This window comes from Nelumbo lutea, chromosome 2 (assembly GCF_056320005.1).
Source record: "Nelumbo lutea isolate HS-2025 chromosome 2, American lotus-T2T, whole genome shotgun sequence".
Classification (NCBI taxonomy): domain Eukaryota; kingdom Viridiplantae; phylum Streptophyta; class Magnoliopsida; order Proteales; family Nelumbonaceae; genus Nelumbo; species Nelumbo lutea.
In genome coordinates, this window is record NC_142685.1 from 669,656 (window position 1) to 686,609 (window position 16,954).

Here is a 16,954-nt window from a genome sequence, read left to right on the forward strand (position 1 = left end):
GGATGATGGATGGTTTGGATTAGCTACATTATTCCTCAATGTGATGTGATGGCCTGATGATGGGATCTATATAAACGAGCCAACAAGTCTAATTGATCCGATCCAATTAGGAAGCTAACTTTTCGTCCTATTATAGTTATGTATTCCTGACATTATATAGCCCCACCCGACATGTATTGTATTGGCTCTTCTTTATATTCCCAAGAAAAAGTCAAGGCAAAAGTTGGTTGGTTTGGTGGATGCTTATAGCTAGGGCTGGTCCCCAGTGCTAGTGCTAGTGCTGAAGACTTATAATATGGGCTGGGGCTACAGCGGGTTTGGTCAACAAAGAACCTTATTTACACTCTTCTTACAGCTTTTTGCCGCCGCATCTGGTTGGTTGTATGTTTTTATTCCTCGGTAGATATTCTCAATTTACAGCTGTAAGTAACTGTGAAGACGATCAAATCCAATTTCGGCTGAGGCTGAATTAACTCAATCCTTATGATGGTTAGTTTCTTCAGCTAGACCTATTTGGACTCTTTGATGAATCGTCCCTATCCTGACCAGTCCTTTGACGTTTTTTTTTTTTTTTTTTTTTTTTGACTCAGAAGCAGCAGTAGCACCCATTTAAGATGGGACTGGGACCTACATACCTTGAATAAGAGAATACTGGATATGCAGTTTGCCTGCGCTCTGCTAATTTATTATTATTTATAGTATACTCCACTCCACTCCTCCCCCAGACCCTCACATTCACATTGACATATTGGCATTGCCTCTGCCTGCTGCCTTTAATAGTTCCAAATTTTGGATGGATTACTCCATAATTCTAACCCATGAGACCATGAAATGATCATTGGTGATTCTCATGCCTCATCATGTCATGGTTTCCTCCTCCCTCCACCATCCAACACCAAGCCTTCCAACATTCTTTATACATATTTTTCCTTTATAATATGGGTCTGGGCCTATACATGAAAGCAAGCCCATATATCTATCATCAATTTGATTATACTAGATGGGCCATAGCAACCCCAGTTCTTCCTTTCCATAGAGTTAAGCATCCCAACATGCCACTACGGCCACACTTTAAATCATCTCCAATGTCTTTTAAGGTGAGATGCTCCTTATATACGGCTGCAGTGCCTTGTTGGGACTACAGCTTCGCATTTTTGATTTCTAAGGCTGCTTCTGAGCTCTCATCTCATTGGATTATAGGGTTTGCTCTTGACTCTAAACCTCTAATCGACCAGTCACAAAATCAGGCTCTTCTTTTCTCAGTAATCAAAGACTGGTAACTGGTCTCAATAACCAAACACATGTGACAGAATTAAGGAAATAAATTTTTTCTTCTCACCTCATCCTTTTCTGCAACCAAACGGAAAATTGTCAAATTTATTATGTTTCCCTTTTTCGACTTATTCAAATTTATCATATTTCCCTCCAAAGCGGAAAATTGTCAGATTTTAGCCTTGGGCCTTGGCGTCGAATCCTGAATCCTGCCGGGGTTGGGGGCTTGGGGATTTGGATTTGGGATTTGGGGTTTGGGGAGGACTACCTCCCTGTCCCACGTTATGTGGCCCATTGCCATTTGCCTGCGGTGAAATGAGAGAGATTGAAGCCGTTACATTGAACAAGTTATCAGTGAAGAGTGATTACTGATTAGAGCTTCGGTGTTGCTGAAACTTATTATCCCTATGCCAATGCAATGCGAGGGTAAGCTGTCCTCTACAGTCTACACACGTTACGCCCTATTCCGTGCGCGGTGGAAGACTTGCAGTTGCAGCCTTGCAGGTGGATTGGACTCCTCTTCTAAACAACTCTGCTAAGAAGCCCCTTCCCTTATTGATGTAGCATTTTTTTCTACTTAATCAGAAAAAGGGATTTATAAGGAATGCCAAATGCAGCATAAGCCCCCTCTAATAAGTAATAACCTAATTATGTGGGATAAAAAAAGAATGTTATGTTCCACTCTAACTTGTAATTCATTGTAATATTATTTGAGTCTCCTATCCGCAAGAACCCTACCAACACCTATTCACAGACATTACAGCTGTACATTCCTTGGTTTGTTTCTGCATATTACTCACACCTGTCTACAAGATATATCTTTACATTGGGAACATCTCTTCATAAATGCAAATATAGGAGATATTCTCAATGTACAGTTATAGTGTCTTGTGGGTAGGAGATCAGGATTGTAATTAAATAGCTTATCTGTCAATACCTAAGAAAAGGGTGTCACAACAAAGGACAAAGGAATGCACCTTTGGTTTGCCAAAAATAAAATGAGTAATAGAAGAAAGGGGGTTTTACTGTTCAGTCTATCCCTATAAATCTTAGCTCCGCCATACAGTTGAGGTAGGAGTAAACTTGGAATTAATGTCATTGATATTTAGGTGAAGAAATTTGAAATTTTGAATTATTGTAAATCTGCCATAAAATTTAGAATTCTGAGGTGGAGTGCAGTTTATTTAGAGATTGACTTCAATTAGTTCAAGACCCATTCGAACAGCTTTTATAACCTTGTATCAGGAATATCTCCATAAAAATATGCTTTATTTCATAAAAAAATATTCCTAATATAAGACTATAATAATTCTTTGAACAGACTTTGCAATGACTGAATCCCATTTCGTCTGGTTATCCCTCATTCCCTGGAAGAGAAAATTGTGGAAAGATCAAACTAAACAAAAGCGGGAACGGATGTACTACAAGTAGGACTGTCCAAAGAACTACGTGTAAACGTAACCCAATCATCGGTGCGGTGAACGCATTTATATACAGTTAGCACTTAGCAGATGTAGAAGTAAGAGATTGCCTTGTTGATCGAATTTTGTGAGGTAAATTGGAATTTGGAGGACCGTGTTTTCATTAAAATAAACCATGGAAAGCATGCATGGATATGTTAAAGGTTTTACACGCCATCAAAGATCAAATTCAAACACGGCTCCTTTCATCTAGTGAAAGTACACATAGATAGGACTTAGGAGGTATTTGCTTGGAAATTGGTAGCCTAATAAACAAGAGTGCCAAGCCATTTCGGTTTTCGGATCAAATGAACCTACTAGTTTCAATCATTCAGTGTCTCGGTGTCAGAAGAAAAATGCCAAAGGTCATACAAGTGTCACTTTCTTTTCTGAAACTGCCAGCTGGTTCAGTTGTTATATATAAAAGTCAATGGGTGCAGCTCAGCTCCCACTCCTCTCAGCTTCACCCACACTGTAAATTAAAACTCTACCCTAACCCCAAGGTTGCGTCTCATGCCACAAGTTTAGAATATTTCAGTCCAATAAAAACTACTTGTTTTACATTGAAACAAAGTGGGACCTACAAGGAATCTGTCTAACACTTTAATGCCTCTGCCTATAGAGAGACTGTACTGTAGTCTGCAACTCTTCATGCTTGTAGGTCCATTTCAACATTCAAACCTACAGGGATGCTGGGTGAATCATCATACATGTCAGCCTGACGTGTGGGATCCTTGTATACGGAACTCAACTGACGTCGTGTATTGTAATTGTAATTGGCCCACTAATTACGACGAAAAAAGTCTGTAGGCAATTTAAAAAAAAAATACAGCAGTATCAACACCCGAGTGGTACTGTTGTACCCTCTTGTCTTAATTCTTATATGCATTTCTTTCTTTTTGTGTATTTAAATCGTATATAGATTTCTAACTCCAGGTCAAACATTAACTATCAACACCCAGGGTTAGGGTGTTAATTGGACCGCATTTGATCCATTCCGATCTGGTTCAATATGAATGTTGTTAGAAATAGACCAGGTCTAATCCAATCCAATAGATATTTTAGATAAGTCCAAACCTGGTTCATTGATACCTATATTCTTATTTAATATTAATGGGCTGAGTATTGATTCAATCCAATATAAATCCAGTTCAATAAATGCTTTGGACCATTAAGCCTCAAGACCCTCAATTACTCCAATTCAATATGTCTATATTGATCCATCTAATTTGTACAAATTAATTTTGATCTGGATAAGGTACAACGCAAAACCGGTCCATTAACACCCTACGTAGGGCCATGTGCTCCACTTTTTCCCTCCTCTCATAACAATTAACATCTCCCCCCCGAACCAAACCTTGGAATTTCAATGAGTTTTAAATTTTAATCCTCCAATGGTGCTTTCTTTATCGCTGCTCCTTCCAATCCCAGGGATATATTCAACGATGCAAGTTTAATTAAATAATTTCATTTCCCCACTTAATCTTATATATTTTTACAGCTCGGCATGCACTGCCCTTATAAAATTACTTATCCCCCTGGACCCTGGTCTGTGATTAATTACATATTTACATATTATTTGAAAATTCTGCTGTCATCTGTGTGCTCACAGAATAATTCATTAACGAGAACCAACTGCTCAAGACAGAATGCCACCATCGATCTAATTATGACATGGACATTCATTCAATTAAACACATATCCCCAGCTTTAAACAATTAGACCCGATTATAATATTTGCTTACAGCTTATACAGGAAAGCACACATTAATTAAACCCTTTAAGCTTGCTATTATTATATGTTGTGCTTATATATGTCAGAACAAAAGAAAAACCTTTCATCTTCCCCAACAGAGAGAGAGAGAGAGAGAGAGAGAGAGAGAGAGGGAGGGAGAGGGAGGGAGAGGGAGGCAACCTTGATTTACCACTGAAAGATAAGCGCCATAAGCCCCGTAACGTAAGATTATTTGATGTTAAATTGACCAAATGACGCAACAGGAAGCACATTCATCAAATCATATCGAATATCGATGGTTCGATACCAATCAACTATAATAGAAACCATTCAACAATGTGTGTTTCTATTTATATATAGTTGAGTGTCTCTTAAATCTTAATGGCTGAACAAAGGAAGCTGTACCGGTTGGACCTGTTCTAAAATGATCTGTAACGTACAGGTCCGATACAGTACAGATATTAGCCAATAAGGGAGGAGCCGAGGAGGGAGTTGAAACTGACCATTCAACAATCAACACAAACTTATTTAGAAGCAAGTCTCTTGACTCCTGCACCTGCAGGTCGGCCAGGGCCCAGGGGTGGGACAGTCTCATGTGTGAAACTCATCATCTCCGCCCCAAATGAAATCATTTCATTTCGAATTCGAGCCTTCTAGTTAAATTAGATTACATCTACATCGTCTACAATTCCAAAATGGACGATTTAACGACTCTGAGTCCAAAACCAAATTAAGCGGTTTTAGTTTTCGTAATCGTCTTTGTTTCTCAAAAGTCAAAACTCAAATAGGCGTCAACTTGATTGGAGGATCACGACCGTCGGGTTTTGATGTTTTACATGGTTCCTTTTTTTGGACCATTAATAATTAATTAAGAGGAGGGTCAGCAGAAATCTGAAACTGACAGAAAGCATATATAAAATATGGAATCGGTTTCTATCAGTGCAAAAACCATTCTCGTACCGTTCGCGCAAAGCACGAGGACTTGATGCGTGCGAAGCGAATTAAACGGAGTCTATACTCCGCGTTGTTAGCTTCTCTTTCGTTCCATTCTACTTTCCGCTCGAAACTTACCGAACTCTGCCCTCGTCAGTCGCAGAAGGAAATTCCTCCTCTTCCTCCTTTGGTCATGTCTTCTTTTCTTTTAGTCTAGTGCATTTCAAAACGTAATAGCAAAGACCATTCTCGCACCGTTCGCGCAGAGCACGAGGACTTGATGCGTGCGAAGCGAATTAAACGGAGTCTATACTCCGCGTTGTTAGCTTCTCTTTCGTTCCGTTCTACTTTCCGCTCGAAACTTACCGAACTCTGCCCTCGTCAGTCGCAGAAGGAAATTCCTCCTCTTCCTCCTTGGGTCATGTCTTCTTTTCTTTTAGTCTAGTGCATTTCAAAACGTAATATATCGTCGTCTGACCACGGTACCGAATACCCACTTAATCTCTCCCATCACCTTCCTCGACTCATCGAGCACTTGGCACAATTTATGGTAGTAAGAGTCTTCAATCACGTAAACGAATCTGGTGTTGGGTGAAGAAGATCCTGTAAATACATGACCTACCACACTCGAATTAAAGCTCAGAAGATTCTTGAAAAAAATTAAGAATTTAGAGAGAGACAGAGACCTTGCGACGCATGGTGAGAAGGGGATTGTCTGAGCCGTCCATGACGAGGATCTCTTCCCTATGACCAACCATATAATTGTCGACCCTAAAAACCAACTTCCCGTCAGAACCGATCATCGTAAACCCATTACAACTGAGCTAGAGTGACTTTCTTCACAGAGTCTGCGATCTACACACATCCACCCGCTCATACTTCCTTCGTTTTACTTCTTGACCAAATGTTCTCCTGATTCCTTTTCGTTTACCAGACATTTAGAAAAAAAATCATAGAATGAATTAAAAGAAAGAGAAAAATATTCAATGTTTCGAACATGCACCGGGTTAGGAAAAAAAATTGTAATAGAATAGTAGTGGAGATACTGGGTATCGATTCCTGTAATAAAATAGCATGCTAAACGAGCGCTCTACCTGGTGAAATAGTCGCCGATGATGAATGAACCCAAAAGCTTGAGGTTTTTTTCCGGTCGCCGGTGATGGCCGTTGGTCGCCGCCAGTTGAAGAGGGTCTCGAGCGCCAGCGGGAAGTGGAATGGAACGAAGGAGAAGCTAACGGCGTAAAGAATAAACTCCGTTTAATTCCTTTTGCACGCATTAAGCCAACGCGTGAATCAAAAGACGCGTGGCACGTCCTCATGCTGTGCGAACATGGACTCTGCCTTAATAAAAGCCGGACTCGGAATGAGGCCTTCTTTTAAGTAGACCACGTGAAGGGACCAGATCTCCCTTCCACGAGAACTCTATCTACGCCTATCTACGTGAACATAATTCTAGTGAATGAGAGATCTGAACTCGCATAGAGGGGGCACACGTGGATAATCTACTTGCAAGGGCAACCACGTGTGAGTAAGAGTTAATTGGTGGGAGAATGACTGATTAATTCGGGTCAGAATTTTTTAATCCCACTGTACCTGACCGTTGATTAATGCCAAATCAACGGACAGAATACGATTTATATTGGGGCTACTACTAATAGATTATAAGATTATATTTGGTTGCATAATAAAACCAAGTAGATGAAGTCCAGCCGTTCATTCCGAGATCGACTTCAGTGAGTGCAAGGCCCCTTCAAACACAGCTTTTACAGCCTTGCATCGGGAACATCTCCGTACTTCTATTCCCAATGCAAGGCTATGATGGTTATTTGAACGGGTTTTGCACCGACTGAATCCCATTTCGTTCATTCCGTATGTGAATTCGAATTCGAGCTGCCTGCACGTGACGTGATAACAAAAGCATTTCTAATAAAAGGAATGGGTACTTCTGTCACTTCGCTCAAAGTTGGGCTATTGACTCTTCTCTCCTGGACTCCAAGTCCGACTCCGACTCCGACAGAACGTTACCCACGACACACGACGTCCATTGCTAGGATCCTAAAGACTCGAGACTGGACTGGACTGGACTGGACTCTGGACTCTGGAGGGATATGTTCGCCATTTCCTGTTAACTAAGTTTACTTTTAGTCATACAAAAAAGAGAAAAGCAGCAGTTGTCTTGTCCCCCACCATCTTTAAAAATGAAGACCTCTGTTCTCTGCTCTGCTGCTCCTGTATTCGATACACCAGCTTCCCGCCTGCCTTATGATTTTTCTTCGCAATCGCAAACTCGGTTTGGGTTTCAATAAAGCTAAATGCAGCTTGGTTTATGAAGTTAATGACGGATTCTAAGCTTTTAAGGTTGCCGACATGGAGAAACTTGTTCGCCTATTTATTAGAGCGAAACCTCGAGATTTGGGTGTTTTTCTTTTTCCATGGCTGAGGGCGTCGGACGAGGCTTCTTCCAGCTAAAATACAACTCCGTTTGCGAATCCCCAGCTTTCATGAGTAGACTTCATAAGGGAATGCGATTGGAATTGGAGAGAAATCTTATGATTTGAATCACCACCACCCTTCATCCCTCGGGTGTTTCTACTTTCTACGTTGATGCTTCAGTGGGAAGGTGGCAACTCTTAGCACTTTAGCGGCCGGTACAGGGCTCTGAAGAGAAAGGCTTTTAAGATGCGAAAGAAATTTTCAAGGTTTGAGCTTAATTCTTTGCAAGTATTGAACAGGTTGTTAAAATTAGGATGGCGCGGTGTTTCTTTTCTTCATGTTCCAGTTTCTGCTGTTTCGAGGCCCAATTTCGGATCTGAAGCCAATATAAATAAGCTTATTCCTGAGGATTGTCTTTGGATTGTGTGAGAAAACTTTTCTACCAAAATAATGTGTGAGAAATTCTGAATTTTAGCTAGGTTTAATCATTGAATTTCCATGTTATGCCCCATTTCACTCCGGTTTTTTCAGAACGGGTGAACAAGAGTACAAGACCTTCATTACGGCTGTACAACCTAAGCAGAGTTCATTCTCTCCGTTGGAGTTTCAAGCCACAGTTTCCTTTTCTCTCTTGTAACCATTGCGGCTCTTTACTTTTTCGAAAGCATTTAACACTCAAATTGTTTCTGCTAGGTTTGGTCCCTATCTCCTTTTTATGCTTTTAAATACCACATCTTACTTTGAACTTCACAGTAGTTTGTTTTGCACCTAGAAATTGCTAATTTCACAAGTATACTAGTGCGGGCTTTTTCACTATCTTCTTTTCCCGCATCACGGCATGAGGCGGGATTAGGGCATCCCGGCTTGAGATTACAGGATGTTAATCTCATTCAACAGTACTCCTTGATGAACCGTCTTCCTTATACCGGGCTTGTCGTATTATGGTTCTCGGTTCTCCTATTCAGGTTTTCATTTCGGTTTCACTTCAAAACTTTGGTTCGAGTCACTTGAAGCTCTTCTGCTTCTTGCAGGGACTGCCGAAAGCTGTAATGACGGATCCAAATCTTCCGAGAATGCTACTTGGGGGACAAATCATGGAGGTGCAGAACTAGGCTTTCTGCTTCTAGTCTGGTAAGGTTTGTAAGACAGTCTAGGTTCTTGAGTCGAGCATTTCTCCCTGGAGCGCTACTTCTCATTCTTCTTGTTTTGTCAGATTTGGGGAGATTTTCAGCTCTAGTGGCGTCTCCTGACTCTGAAGGCCATGAGTTCCAAGAGAAAACCCATCAGTTTCACCCTCTGGTGAGTGAAGAGTGGTGATTCCTTAACCTCTGCAATCTCTTAGCCAGATCTTGGAGTTGGAGGTCTGGGATATTGTAATCCTCTTTCTGGTTGTGGTGTCTCCGAGACCGGATCTGCTCCTCATGCAGGGCCCTCACACCGACCTCACGCGCACATCGGGAATATCTCCGGTATTTATAAGTTATTATACACGGGAGATGTTCCCAATGCACGGTGGATGTGCCCGTGAGGCGCCCCTGTGTAAGGAGCAGATCCCGTTCCGTTGTGGTCTGTAGTGTAGTGTGGTGCACTGGTTTGTACCACGCTTCTGCTGCTGCACTATTCTGAACTCCACTATCTGTTCTGTTCGTTGCTTATCTGGCGAAGAAGCTAGTGGATGAATTTTTACGGGGTTCACGTGAGACTTTCATAGCTCTTCCATTGTTTTGTTTTATTTTTTTTTCCTCCCCCGATGAACAACTGCTGTGTCATGCTGATAATGCAGCAAAGATTCAAAGTTTGTCAGATTTCCTACTCCCATTCTCTACCCGCACCCTACCCACAGTTCATTGCAGCCGCACATCTGCGATGTATGACTACAATTCACGGCGGGTAGAACATAGGTAAAGAGCAGTGGGCAGGAAATCCGATTTGGCATCAAAGGTCGGGCACAAGTTAGCAAAATCCTCATATAGTCATATTATAGCAAAATTGCACACTTTTTAGTTTTTACTAAGCTTCGGGCATCCAATGTTTTCCTTTGCCTTTAATACGTCCTTTTTTCAGTTTTTGCTTTTGGAAGAATTTTTTTCAGAGGTGTTTTAACTTTTTTTTTTTTCATTTTTTTGCCTTTCCAACTTCCAAGTGATTTTTCCTTTTTGTATTTCTTTTAAATTTCTTTTTTACTTATTTTATATTTCTTTGGTGATATGTGTGTCAAATGAGTTTCGAGTCTATAGTTGACTTTCTTCTTATACCGGCGTTACTGACCGTAAATGACGGAAATATCCCTCCATTTCTCCATAAATAGCTTCTGACTTCTGAGCGTCAGAACGCACTGCACAAGGGTTGGTTGTTTGTTTGTCTCGGCTATGCCAACAAATTACGGATATTTACAGCGAACCTTCGAAAGAAATTATAGTAGTACCAGTTCCAGAATCTTTAGCATCAATTTTTCATAGAGCTGAAGGATGAAGTCAAGAACAAAATATTTTCGGAACAAGGTATTATGAAGAAAGAGACAAAAAAGATGGTTCCTCCGTTGCATAATGATTTCAGTTGTTATTTTTTTTTTTTTGTTTTCAGCAAATTTTATTTTATTTTTAACTTGTTGCTTGGTGCATGGAATGATGGAATATGCCTATGTAGTTAATAGGCTTACAGGCCTCTATGCCAGTTTGCTTCTCCGTGCAATTCAGGCATGCTGAAAAAACGGGAAATTATATTTTCTTCGTAGCTTTTAATTAGATGTTAAGCATTCACCTGTATTTTGCAAATCAGCTAACATGTTTTCACTTCCTTGTTACTGAATCAGGTGAAGAACTGTTGAGATTACACTCTCACAGACACGGTCACTTTCATACATCTATTAAGAAATTCCTTATGAAGCACCAAAACGTTATCTCCTCTTTCACACCTTTCATCACCTTCCTATGGTTTCTCTTTTCTCTGGCCATTGCTGACCTGAATTCGGACAGACAAGCCCTTCTTGATTTTGTTGATTCAGTTCCTCATGGCCGGAAACTGAACTGGAATTCATCTAGCCCAATTTGCTCAACCTGGGTTGGTGTCACTTGCAGTCAAGATGGCAGTCGTGTGGTTGCACTTCGGCTTCCAGGAATTGGACTATCTGGTCCTATCCCAACCAACACTCTCGGAAGGTTAGATGCTCTCAGGGTCCTCAGCCTCCGATCCAACCGCCTGAGTGGGAGTCTTCCTTCTGACATTACATCCCTCCCTTCGCTCCATCATCTCTTCTTACAACACAACAACCTCTCTGATGAGATCCCCGCATCTCTCACCCCTGAACTCAACTTAATAGATCTCTCCTTCAACTCCTTTAGAGGCAGCATTTCACTCACAGTTCGGAATCTGACACGGCTGACTGGGTTGAACCTGCAGAACAATTCCTTCTCAGGACCCATCCCTGACCTCAACCTCCCAAGGCTTAAGCATTTGAATCTGAGCTACAACAACTTAACTGGCTCAGTTCCGCCTTCCCTTCAAAAATTCCCTAACTCTTCCTTTGAAGGAAACCCTCTTTTATGTGGCTCACCTTTGAGCCTTTGCTCTTCGGTCATCCCATCATCATCTCCATCCCCTTCTTCCTCACTTCTGCCACCAACAGTCCCCACTGTGCACAGAAATGGATCAAAGAAGAAACTTGCAACCGGGGCTATCATTGCCATTGCAATTGGGGGTTCTGCAGTGTTGTTTCTTCTAGCTATAATCATCTTAGTATGCTGTCTGAAGAGAAAAGATAGTGAACAAGGCGGTGTCTTAAAAGGGAAGGGATCTAGTGGTGGAAGAGGTGAAAAGCCAAAAGAGGAGTTTGGAAGTGGAGTCCAAGAGGCTGAGAAGAACAAGTTGGTCTTCTTTGAAGGCTGTTCTTTCAATTTTGATCTTGAGGATTTACTAAGAGCTTCAGCTGAAGTGCTAGGAAAAGGTAGTTATGGGACAGCTTACAAAGCTGTATTGGAGGAGGGGACAACGGTGGTGGTGAAGAGATTAAAGGAAGTGGTGGTGGGGAAGAAGGAATTTGAACAGCAGATGGAGATTGTGGGCAGAGATAGCCAGCACCCAAATGTTGTGCCACTCCGTGCTTATTACTACTCTAAGGACGAGAAGCTCCTGGTGTATGATTACATACCAGCTGGAAACTTATTGACACTCATGCATGGTATGCTCTATTTGACACTTATTCATTTTGACTTTTGATGCGTCTGCTTCTGCTTTTATTAGAACATAGGTGCTGCCTTACTGCCGTATGTTTCTCCTTTCTTTTTTGGTAGTGATAAGTTGACATTGTCAGAAGTATAAGACCTGAATACAAGCTGAGGATAGCAATTGAGTTCAGCAAAGGGGTGGGGGTATTCTAGTCCTTCATTAGCACTAAAACAGGAAAGAAGTACTTAGTTGAAAGTAGTCACATTTTCAGAGGATGTTTGCCAAGAAGCACTTTTTGCATTTTGCACTTTATCCTAAAAATAATGGAGAACTGGATGGATCAACACGGGTCTCACTGGATGCTGGTTCCAGAATCTGATTTATACAAGCAAGTTACACAACGGATGGTAAACTAATAGCCCTATAATGTCTTCCATAATAGAAAACCATCCAGTATATAACGCCAAATTTCTGTAGTGTAGGCATTTTTCTCTCAATGAATCTTTTATTATGAATAAAATCAGAAAATGGAATTGGTGCATTTGATAACATTTGAAGTAGCTGAACTGAATGACTTGTTGTTTTGTCTTTTAGTGGATAAAATAGTCATATAGTAAAATACAGGTCAGTAACCAACCCAAAATGCCATTCAATCATTATGAAGCTCACAACATACTTTATGACTTGTAGAAGGCATTTAGTTCAACCATTTCAGCTGTTATCAAACAGCCCCTTCAAAATAAAACTTTCAAATAAGTGGCCTTCCAGCTTGGCTCAGCTATGGGTCAAATGCTATATAACTGGTTCTATTTCATGTAGTGCAGTGCATCACTCTCAATCTGGTTGCCGTAGCCTAACCAGATCCTAATTTGGAAATTTTCTTGATAAGTGTAAATTGTGTTTAATATGAGGAGGGTGAGACCGTGACGTGAGAGGCCCTCGTTGTATCTGTCAAAATCATGGTTTCTAGACAAACACATTTCTAGAGCTCCAATTAAAGGTAACATGATTATGCAGTTCATATCAAAGTTAAGATTCCAGGTCTTCCTGCCTTTATTTTTTGAAATGTAATCGAGAATAATACCCAGTGGCACCGGAAGAAGTCCAATAGATTCAGGATTTCGGTTGCTGGCTATAGAATGATTGATTCATAGCCCCACCGCAAAAGCTATCAGATAGAAATCAGTGGGGAATGGGGAATTTTTTTTTTCTTGTGACGGATGATCGAGATTTTTAGTCCTTTGTGTATATTTTGAAAATGTACTGCATGCAATTCAATATTCAGCAAAGTGTAGGATAATGATTTTATCATTTATGTTAACATTTATAGCCAATTACTGAAGTATGTAAAAGAAGCCTGCCATGCGATTCATGTCCATGTTGAGATCACAGCATGCTCTCATCCATCTATCCGTCGTCGTAGACATTCGAATAACTGACGTAGTAATTATAAATTTGATGCATTTCTCACTTTAGTTTTTGCATAATGCAATAACAGGAAATAGAGGCAGTGGAGGAAGATCTCCACTAGACTGGGGCTCCAGGGTAAAAATCTCACTTGGAGCCGCAAGGGGTATCGCCCATATCCACTCTGAAGGTGGTGGAAAATTCATTCATGGTAACATAAAGTCATCCAATGTTCTTCTCACTCAAGACCAAGATGGCTGCATCTCGGATTTTGGGCTGGCGCCTCTCATGAATTTTCCAGTCACCCCATCTCGAAGTGTAGGCTACCGCGCCCCTGAGGTGATTGAAACCCGGAAACCAACTCAGAAATCTGATGTATACAGCTTTGGAGTGCTCCTCCTTGAGTTGTTGACAGGGAAAGCTCCACTCCAGTCACCAGGGCCTGATGATGTGGTCGATCTCCCCAGATGGGTCCAGTCAGTTGTCAGAGAGGAATGGACAGCCGAGGTATTTGATATGGAACTGATGAGGTATCAAAACATTGAAGAAGAGATGGTCCAGATGCTTCAGATTGCGATGGCATGTGTGGCTAAGGTGCCAGACGTGCGACCTAAGATGGAGGAAGTAGTCAGAATGATTGAGGAAATCCGGCAATCTGACTCGGAGAACCGGCCTTCCTCAGAGGAGAACAAATCCAAGGATTCGAATGTGCAGACGCCGTGATTATTATTATTATTATTTGCTGGCTATGCATGTTGGTGTTGGATACTCGTTTTTCTTACGGTAATGTTTAACATGCATAACGTATACATGCTTGTTTTTTTACTAACAAAGTTTTAAGCCCAACTCCATGTATTCATTGTGCATGAAATGTAACCCAATTGCGTGATTTCTTCTTAGTTTAGGTCTTTTCTTTTTACTGTTTTTAATAATTAATCTATTTGTTGTCATTAGATGAGGGTTTTGTTTCCACCATTTATTGTAAAAACTCTGTTTCTTTATTATTGTGAATTTGATTTATTGTGTTCAATCAGTGTATTATGACCATGTTTTACTACGCTGGCTGAAACGTAACAGATTTCTATTTGTTACTACCCTAGATTTCTTCAACCTGGTCCAACTCGACGTTGAAACCCACAATTGCCAATACCCAGCCCATGGGCTCAGCCAGGAAATTTTTAGTGGGGAGGCCGGAGGGGGGAAATATACATGTACGGGATAATATGTGGGATTTGTTGGTAGGGACGCAAATGGATTACATTGGATTCGAATCATGATCATGGTATATTTGAATTTGATCTGATCGGATCTGATAGGTCTCGGTATGAATTTGAATCTTATTGGTAAATCGAATCTTCGGATCGATTTGTTTTCTTTAAAATTTAATAAATTATTAAAAGAAAAATAAAATATATCAATTTAAATAAAGAAAAAATATAAGTATTTTTTAATTATATTTATTGTATATATACATATTTTTATAAAAAATTAAATAATATAATAAATTTATAAAAATATAATATAAATAATATATTTCTAAATAAATAAGTATATATATATATATATATATATATATATATATTATTTATATAAATAAATATATAACATATATTGAATCGGATATTTTCAGATTGGACAGGGGTGATCCAAAGCCGATTCAATTTCTGATTAGATGATTAGATCTATTATTCGATCCAATCCAAAAATTCGAAACAGGAGTGATCTGAATTAGACAAAATAAGATCAGAAATCATATCCAATCCATTTACATCCCTATTTCTAGGCCATGCTTCCCCCGTTTCCCGTGCTCCTGACTCCACCCCTGAATCAACACCATGTAAACTCGACATAACTCGGATTGGGTGTACCAAGAAGGAATAAGAGAGATAAATTCAAGATGTGGTTTTCAGATAGGACTGGGATGAGCGTCAGGATAAAGTTTGATCTGAGTTGTTTTTTTGACTGATCAATATGACGTATTTTTCAGATTTTACCAATAGAGTTTTTCCTGTAATTCTCTGAAACCTTACATTAGCATCAAAGCCGAAAGTTGATCAAAGAAGCATCACAATTGGTCTGCAGGTGGCCGATATTTTTTCTACCCACTGAGCTAGCGTAGTCTCTTATTTAGCGTGTTATTTTTTATTTATTAATTTAATTTAAATTAAAAGGTTAATCTTCATTGAAAATGCTCAAATTACAAAAGATTCACTAAGCAATAGACACCGACAGATTCAACAAATACACCACGTAGAAGTAGGGCTGTTTATCAAACCGCACCAATTTGACCCGAGATAGTCGGTTTTATAAAAATTTCGGTCAGTTTTAATTTAAATAATGGTATAGCGCAGCAATTTGGTTTGGTTAAGGGTTATATGTTGTAATCCTATCCGACATTCCATAGTATATCATACATAAAAAGCTTCTCGTAAAGATAAGGATCCTCTAAGCTGAGCTAAACTAAAACCTTAAAAATAGTAAAAAGTATATCATATCTAAACATTCATATCTCAATAAAAAAATGGGCTATAAGTAAAAAGTCAGCAGCCAAATCTTAATTGTTGACGCCTGAAAAGGCTACTAATTTAACTTTTTTTGCCAATACCGAAAATTTTCAGATGGTGTTTATAAATAATTAATTGATTATTATGTGAGAAAACCGAAAAGTTAAAAGCTCTTTTTAACTTGGGCTACAAAATGAAGAAAAGGACAATGGTGATTTGGTTTCATTCAAAGCTTTTGTTACATCTAATTTCGGCTCGTTTTTTTTTATTAAACTCGATTGGTTTCAGTGGACATATGAGTCAACCTGAGATGATTGGTTCAGTTGACAAAAATAGGTGAAATTAAATCGACTCGACCCGACCTACAGCCCTGCTTAGAATCAACCAACAAACTCAACGGTAAGTAACCCTTAAAAAAAAAAAAGGTAACAAACAAAAGCCCAATGGATGCAACCACTAAGGTTGAAAGAAATGTTAGGTAAATTAAACATTAAGGCCCTGTTTGTTTTTCGATAAATTTTTTATTCAGGTAAGTGTATTTATCCATTAATGACCATTTTAGCTATAGAAATTCATTATTAAAAGGGGTATTTTTGGCAACTTTTCTCCTATGTGGAGAAGTAATTTATCCATCTAAAAGATGGGTATCATTTTTCTGGGTAAATGATACCCGAGAAAATAAATTTTCCCTGATTCCACATAAAGCTGAAAAAAGAACATGAAATTCTTGATCAATGGGAATCAAAATCCCATTGACCAACTTTTCCCCCTCTCCAAATCCAAAAAAAAAAAAAAACGCCCCCCAAAAGTGCCATCGAGCAAGGCCTTTGCAAGCTTTATAAAAAAATCAAGCAAACACCATAGAATGAAGGCCCAAAAGACACCAACAAAGATCACTTTGCCAACAAAAACTCCCACAACAATGAAGGACCAAGCATAGAGCCTAGAAAAAACCACCAAAACTAATATAGAAGAAAAACACTTGAAACAAAAACATACCAATCTTACTTAATCAATTTGGATTAAGGTCCACACCCACAACAGTT

At 39.6% G+C, this 16,954-nt stretch overlaps 1 protein-coding gene and 1 long non-coding RNA gene across 7 annotated transcripts; one reads left to right on the forward strand and one right to left on the reverse strand.

The window, feature by feature from the left end:
- Positions 1–5,184: 5,184 nt before the first annotated feature.
- Positions 5,185–6,648, reverse strand: LOC148867979 (uncharacterized). The gene is made up of 3 exons (XR_016108055.1): positions 6,495–6,648; positions 6,087–6,319; positions 5,185–6,018 (listed from the first exon to the last, which is right to left on the reverse strand). It is a non-coding gene; the product is annotated as an uncharacterized LOC148867979 (long non-coding RNA).
- Positions 6,649–7,567: 919 nt separating this feature from the next.
- On the forward strand, positions 7,568–14,434 carry LOC148867980 (putative inactive receptor kinase At5g58300). 6 transcript variants are annotated; one of them, XM_088972062.1, is made up of 6 exons: positions 7,597–8,099; positions 8,365–8,526; positions 8,865–8,969; positions 9,047–9,132; positions 10,646–12,010; positions 13,496–14,434. In XM_088972062.1, exons 5-6 carry the CDS (start codon positions 10,714–10,716, stop codon positions 14,125–14,127), a joined length of 1,929 nt encoding a protein of 642 aa, XP_088828188.1. In that variant the 5' UTR covers positions 7,597–8,099; positions 8,365–8,526; positions 8,865–8,969; positions 9,047–9,132; positions 10,646–10,713; the 3' UTR covers positions 14,128–14,434. The 6 variants fall into 6 exon arrangements, with proteins under 6 accessions (XP_088828184.1, XP_088828189.1, XP_088828186.1 ...); XM_088972059.1 differs by having other exon boundaries at positions 8,865–8,964; XM_088972058.1 differs by lacking the exon at positions 8,365–8,526 and having other exon boundaries at positions 7,568–8,099; positions 8,865–8,964.
- Positions 14,435–16,954: the final 2,520 nt, after the last annotated feature.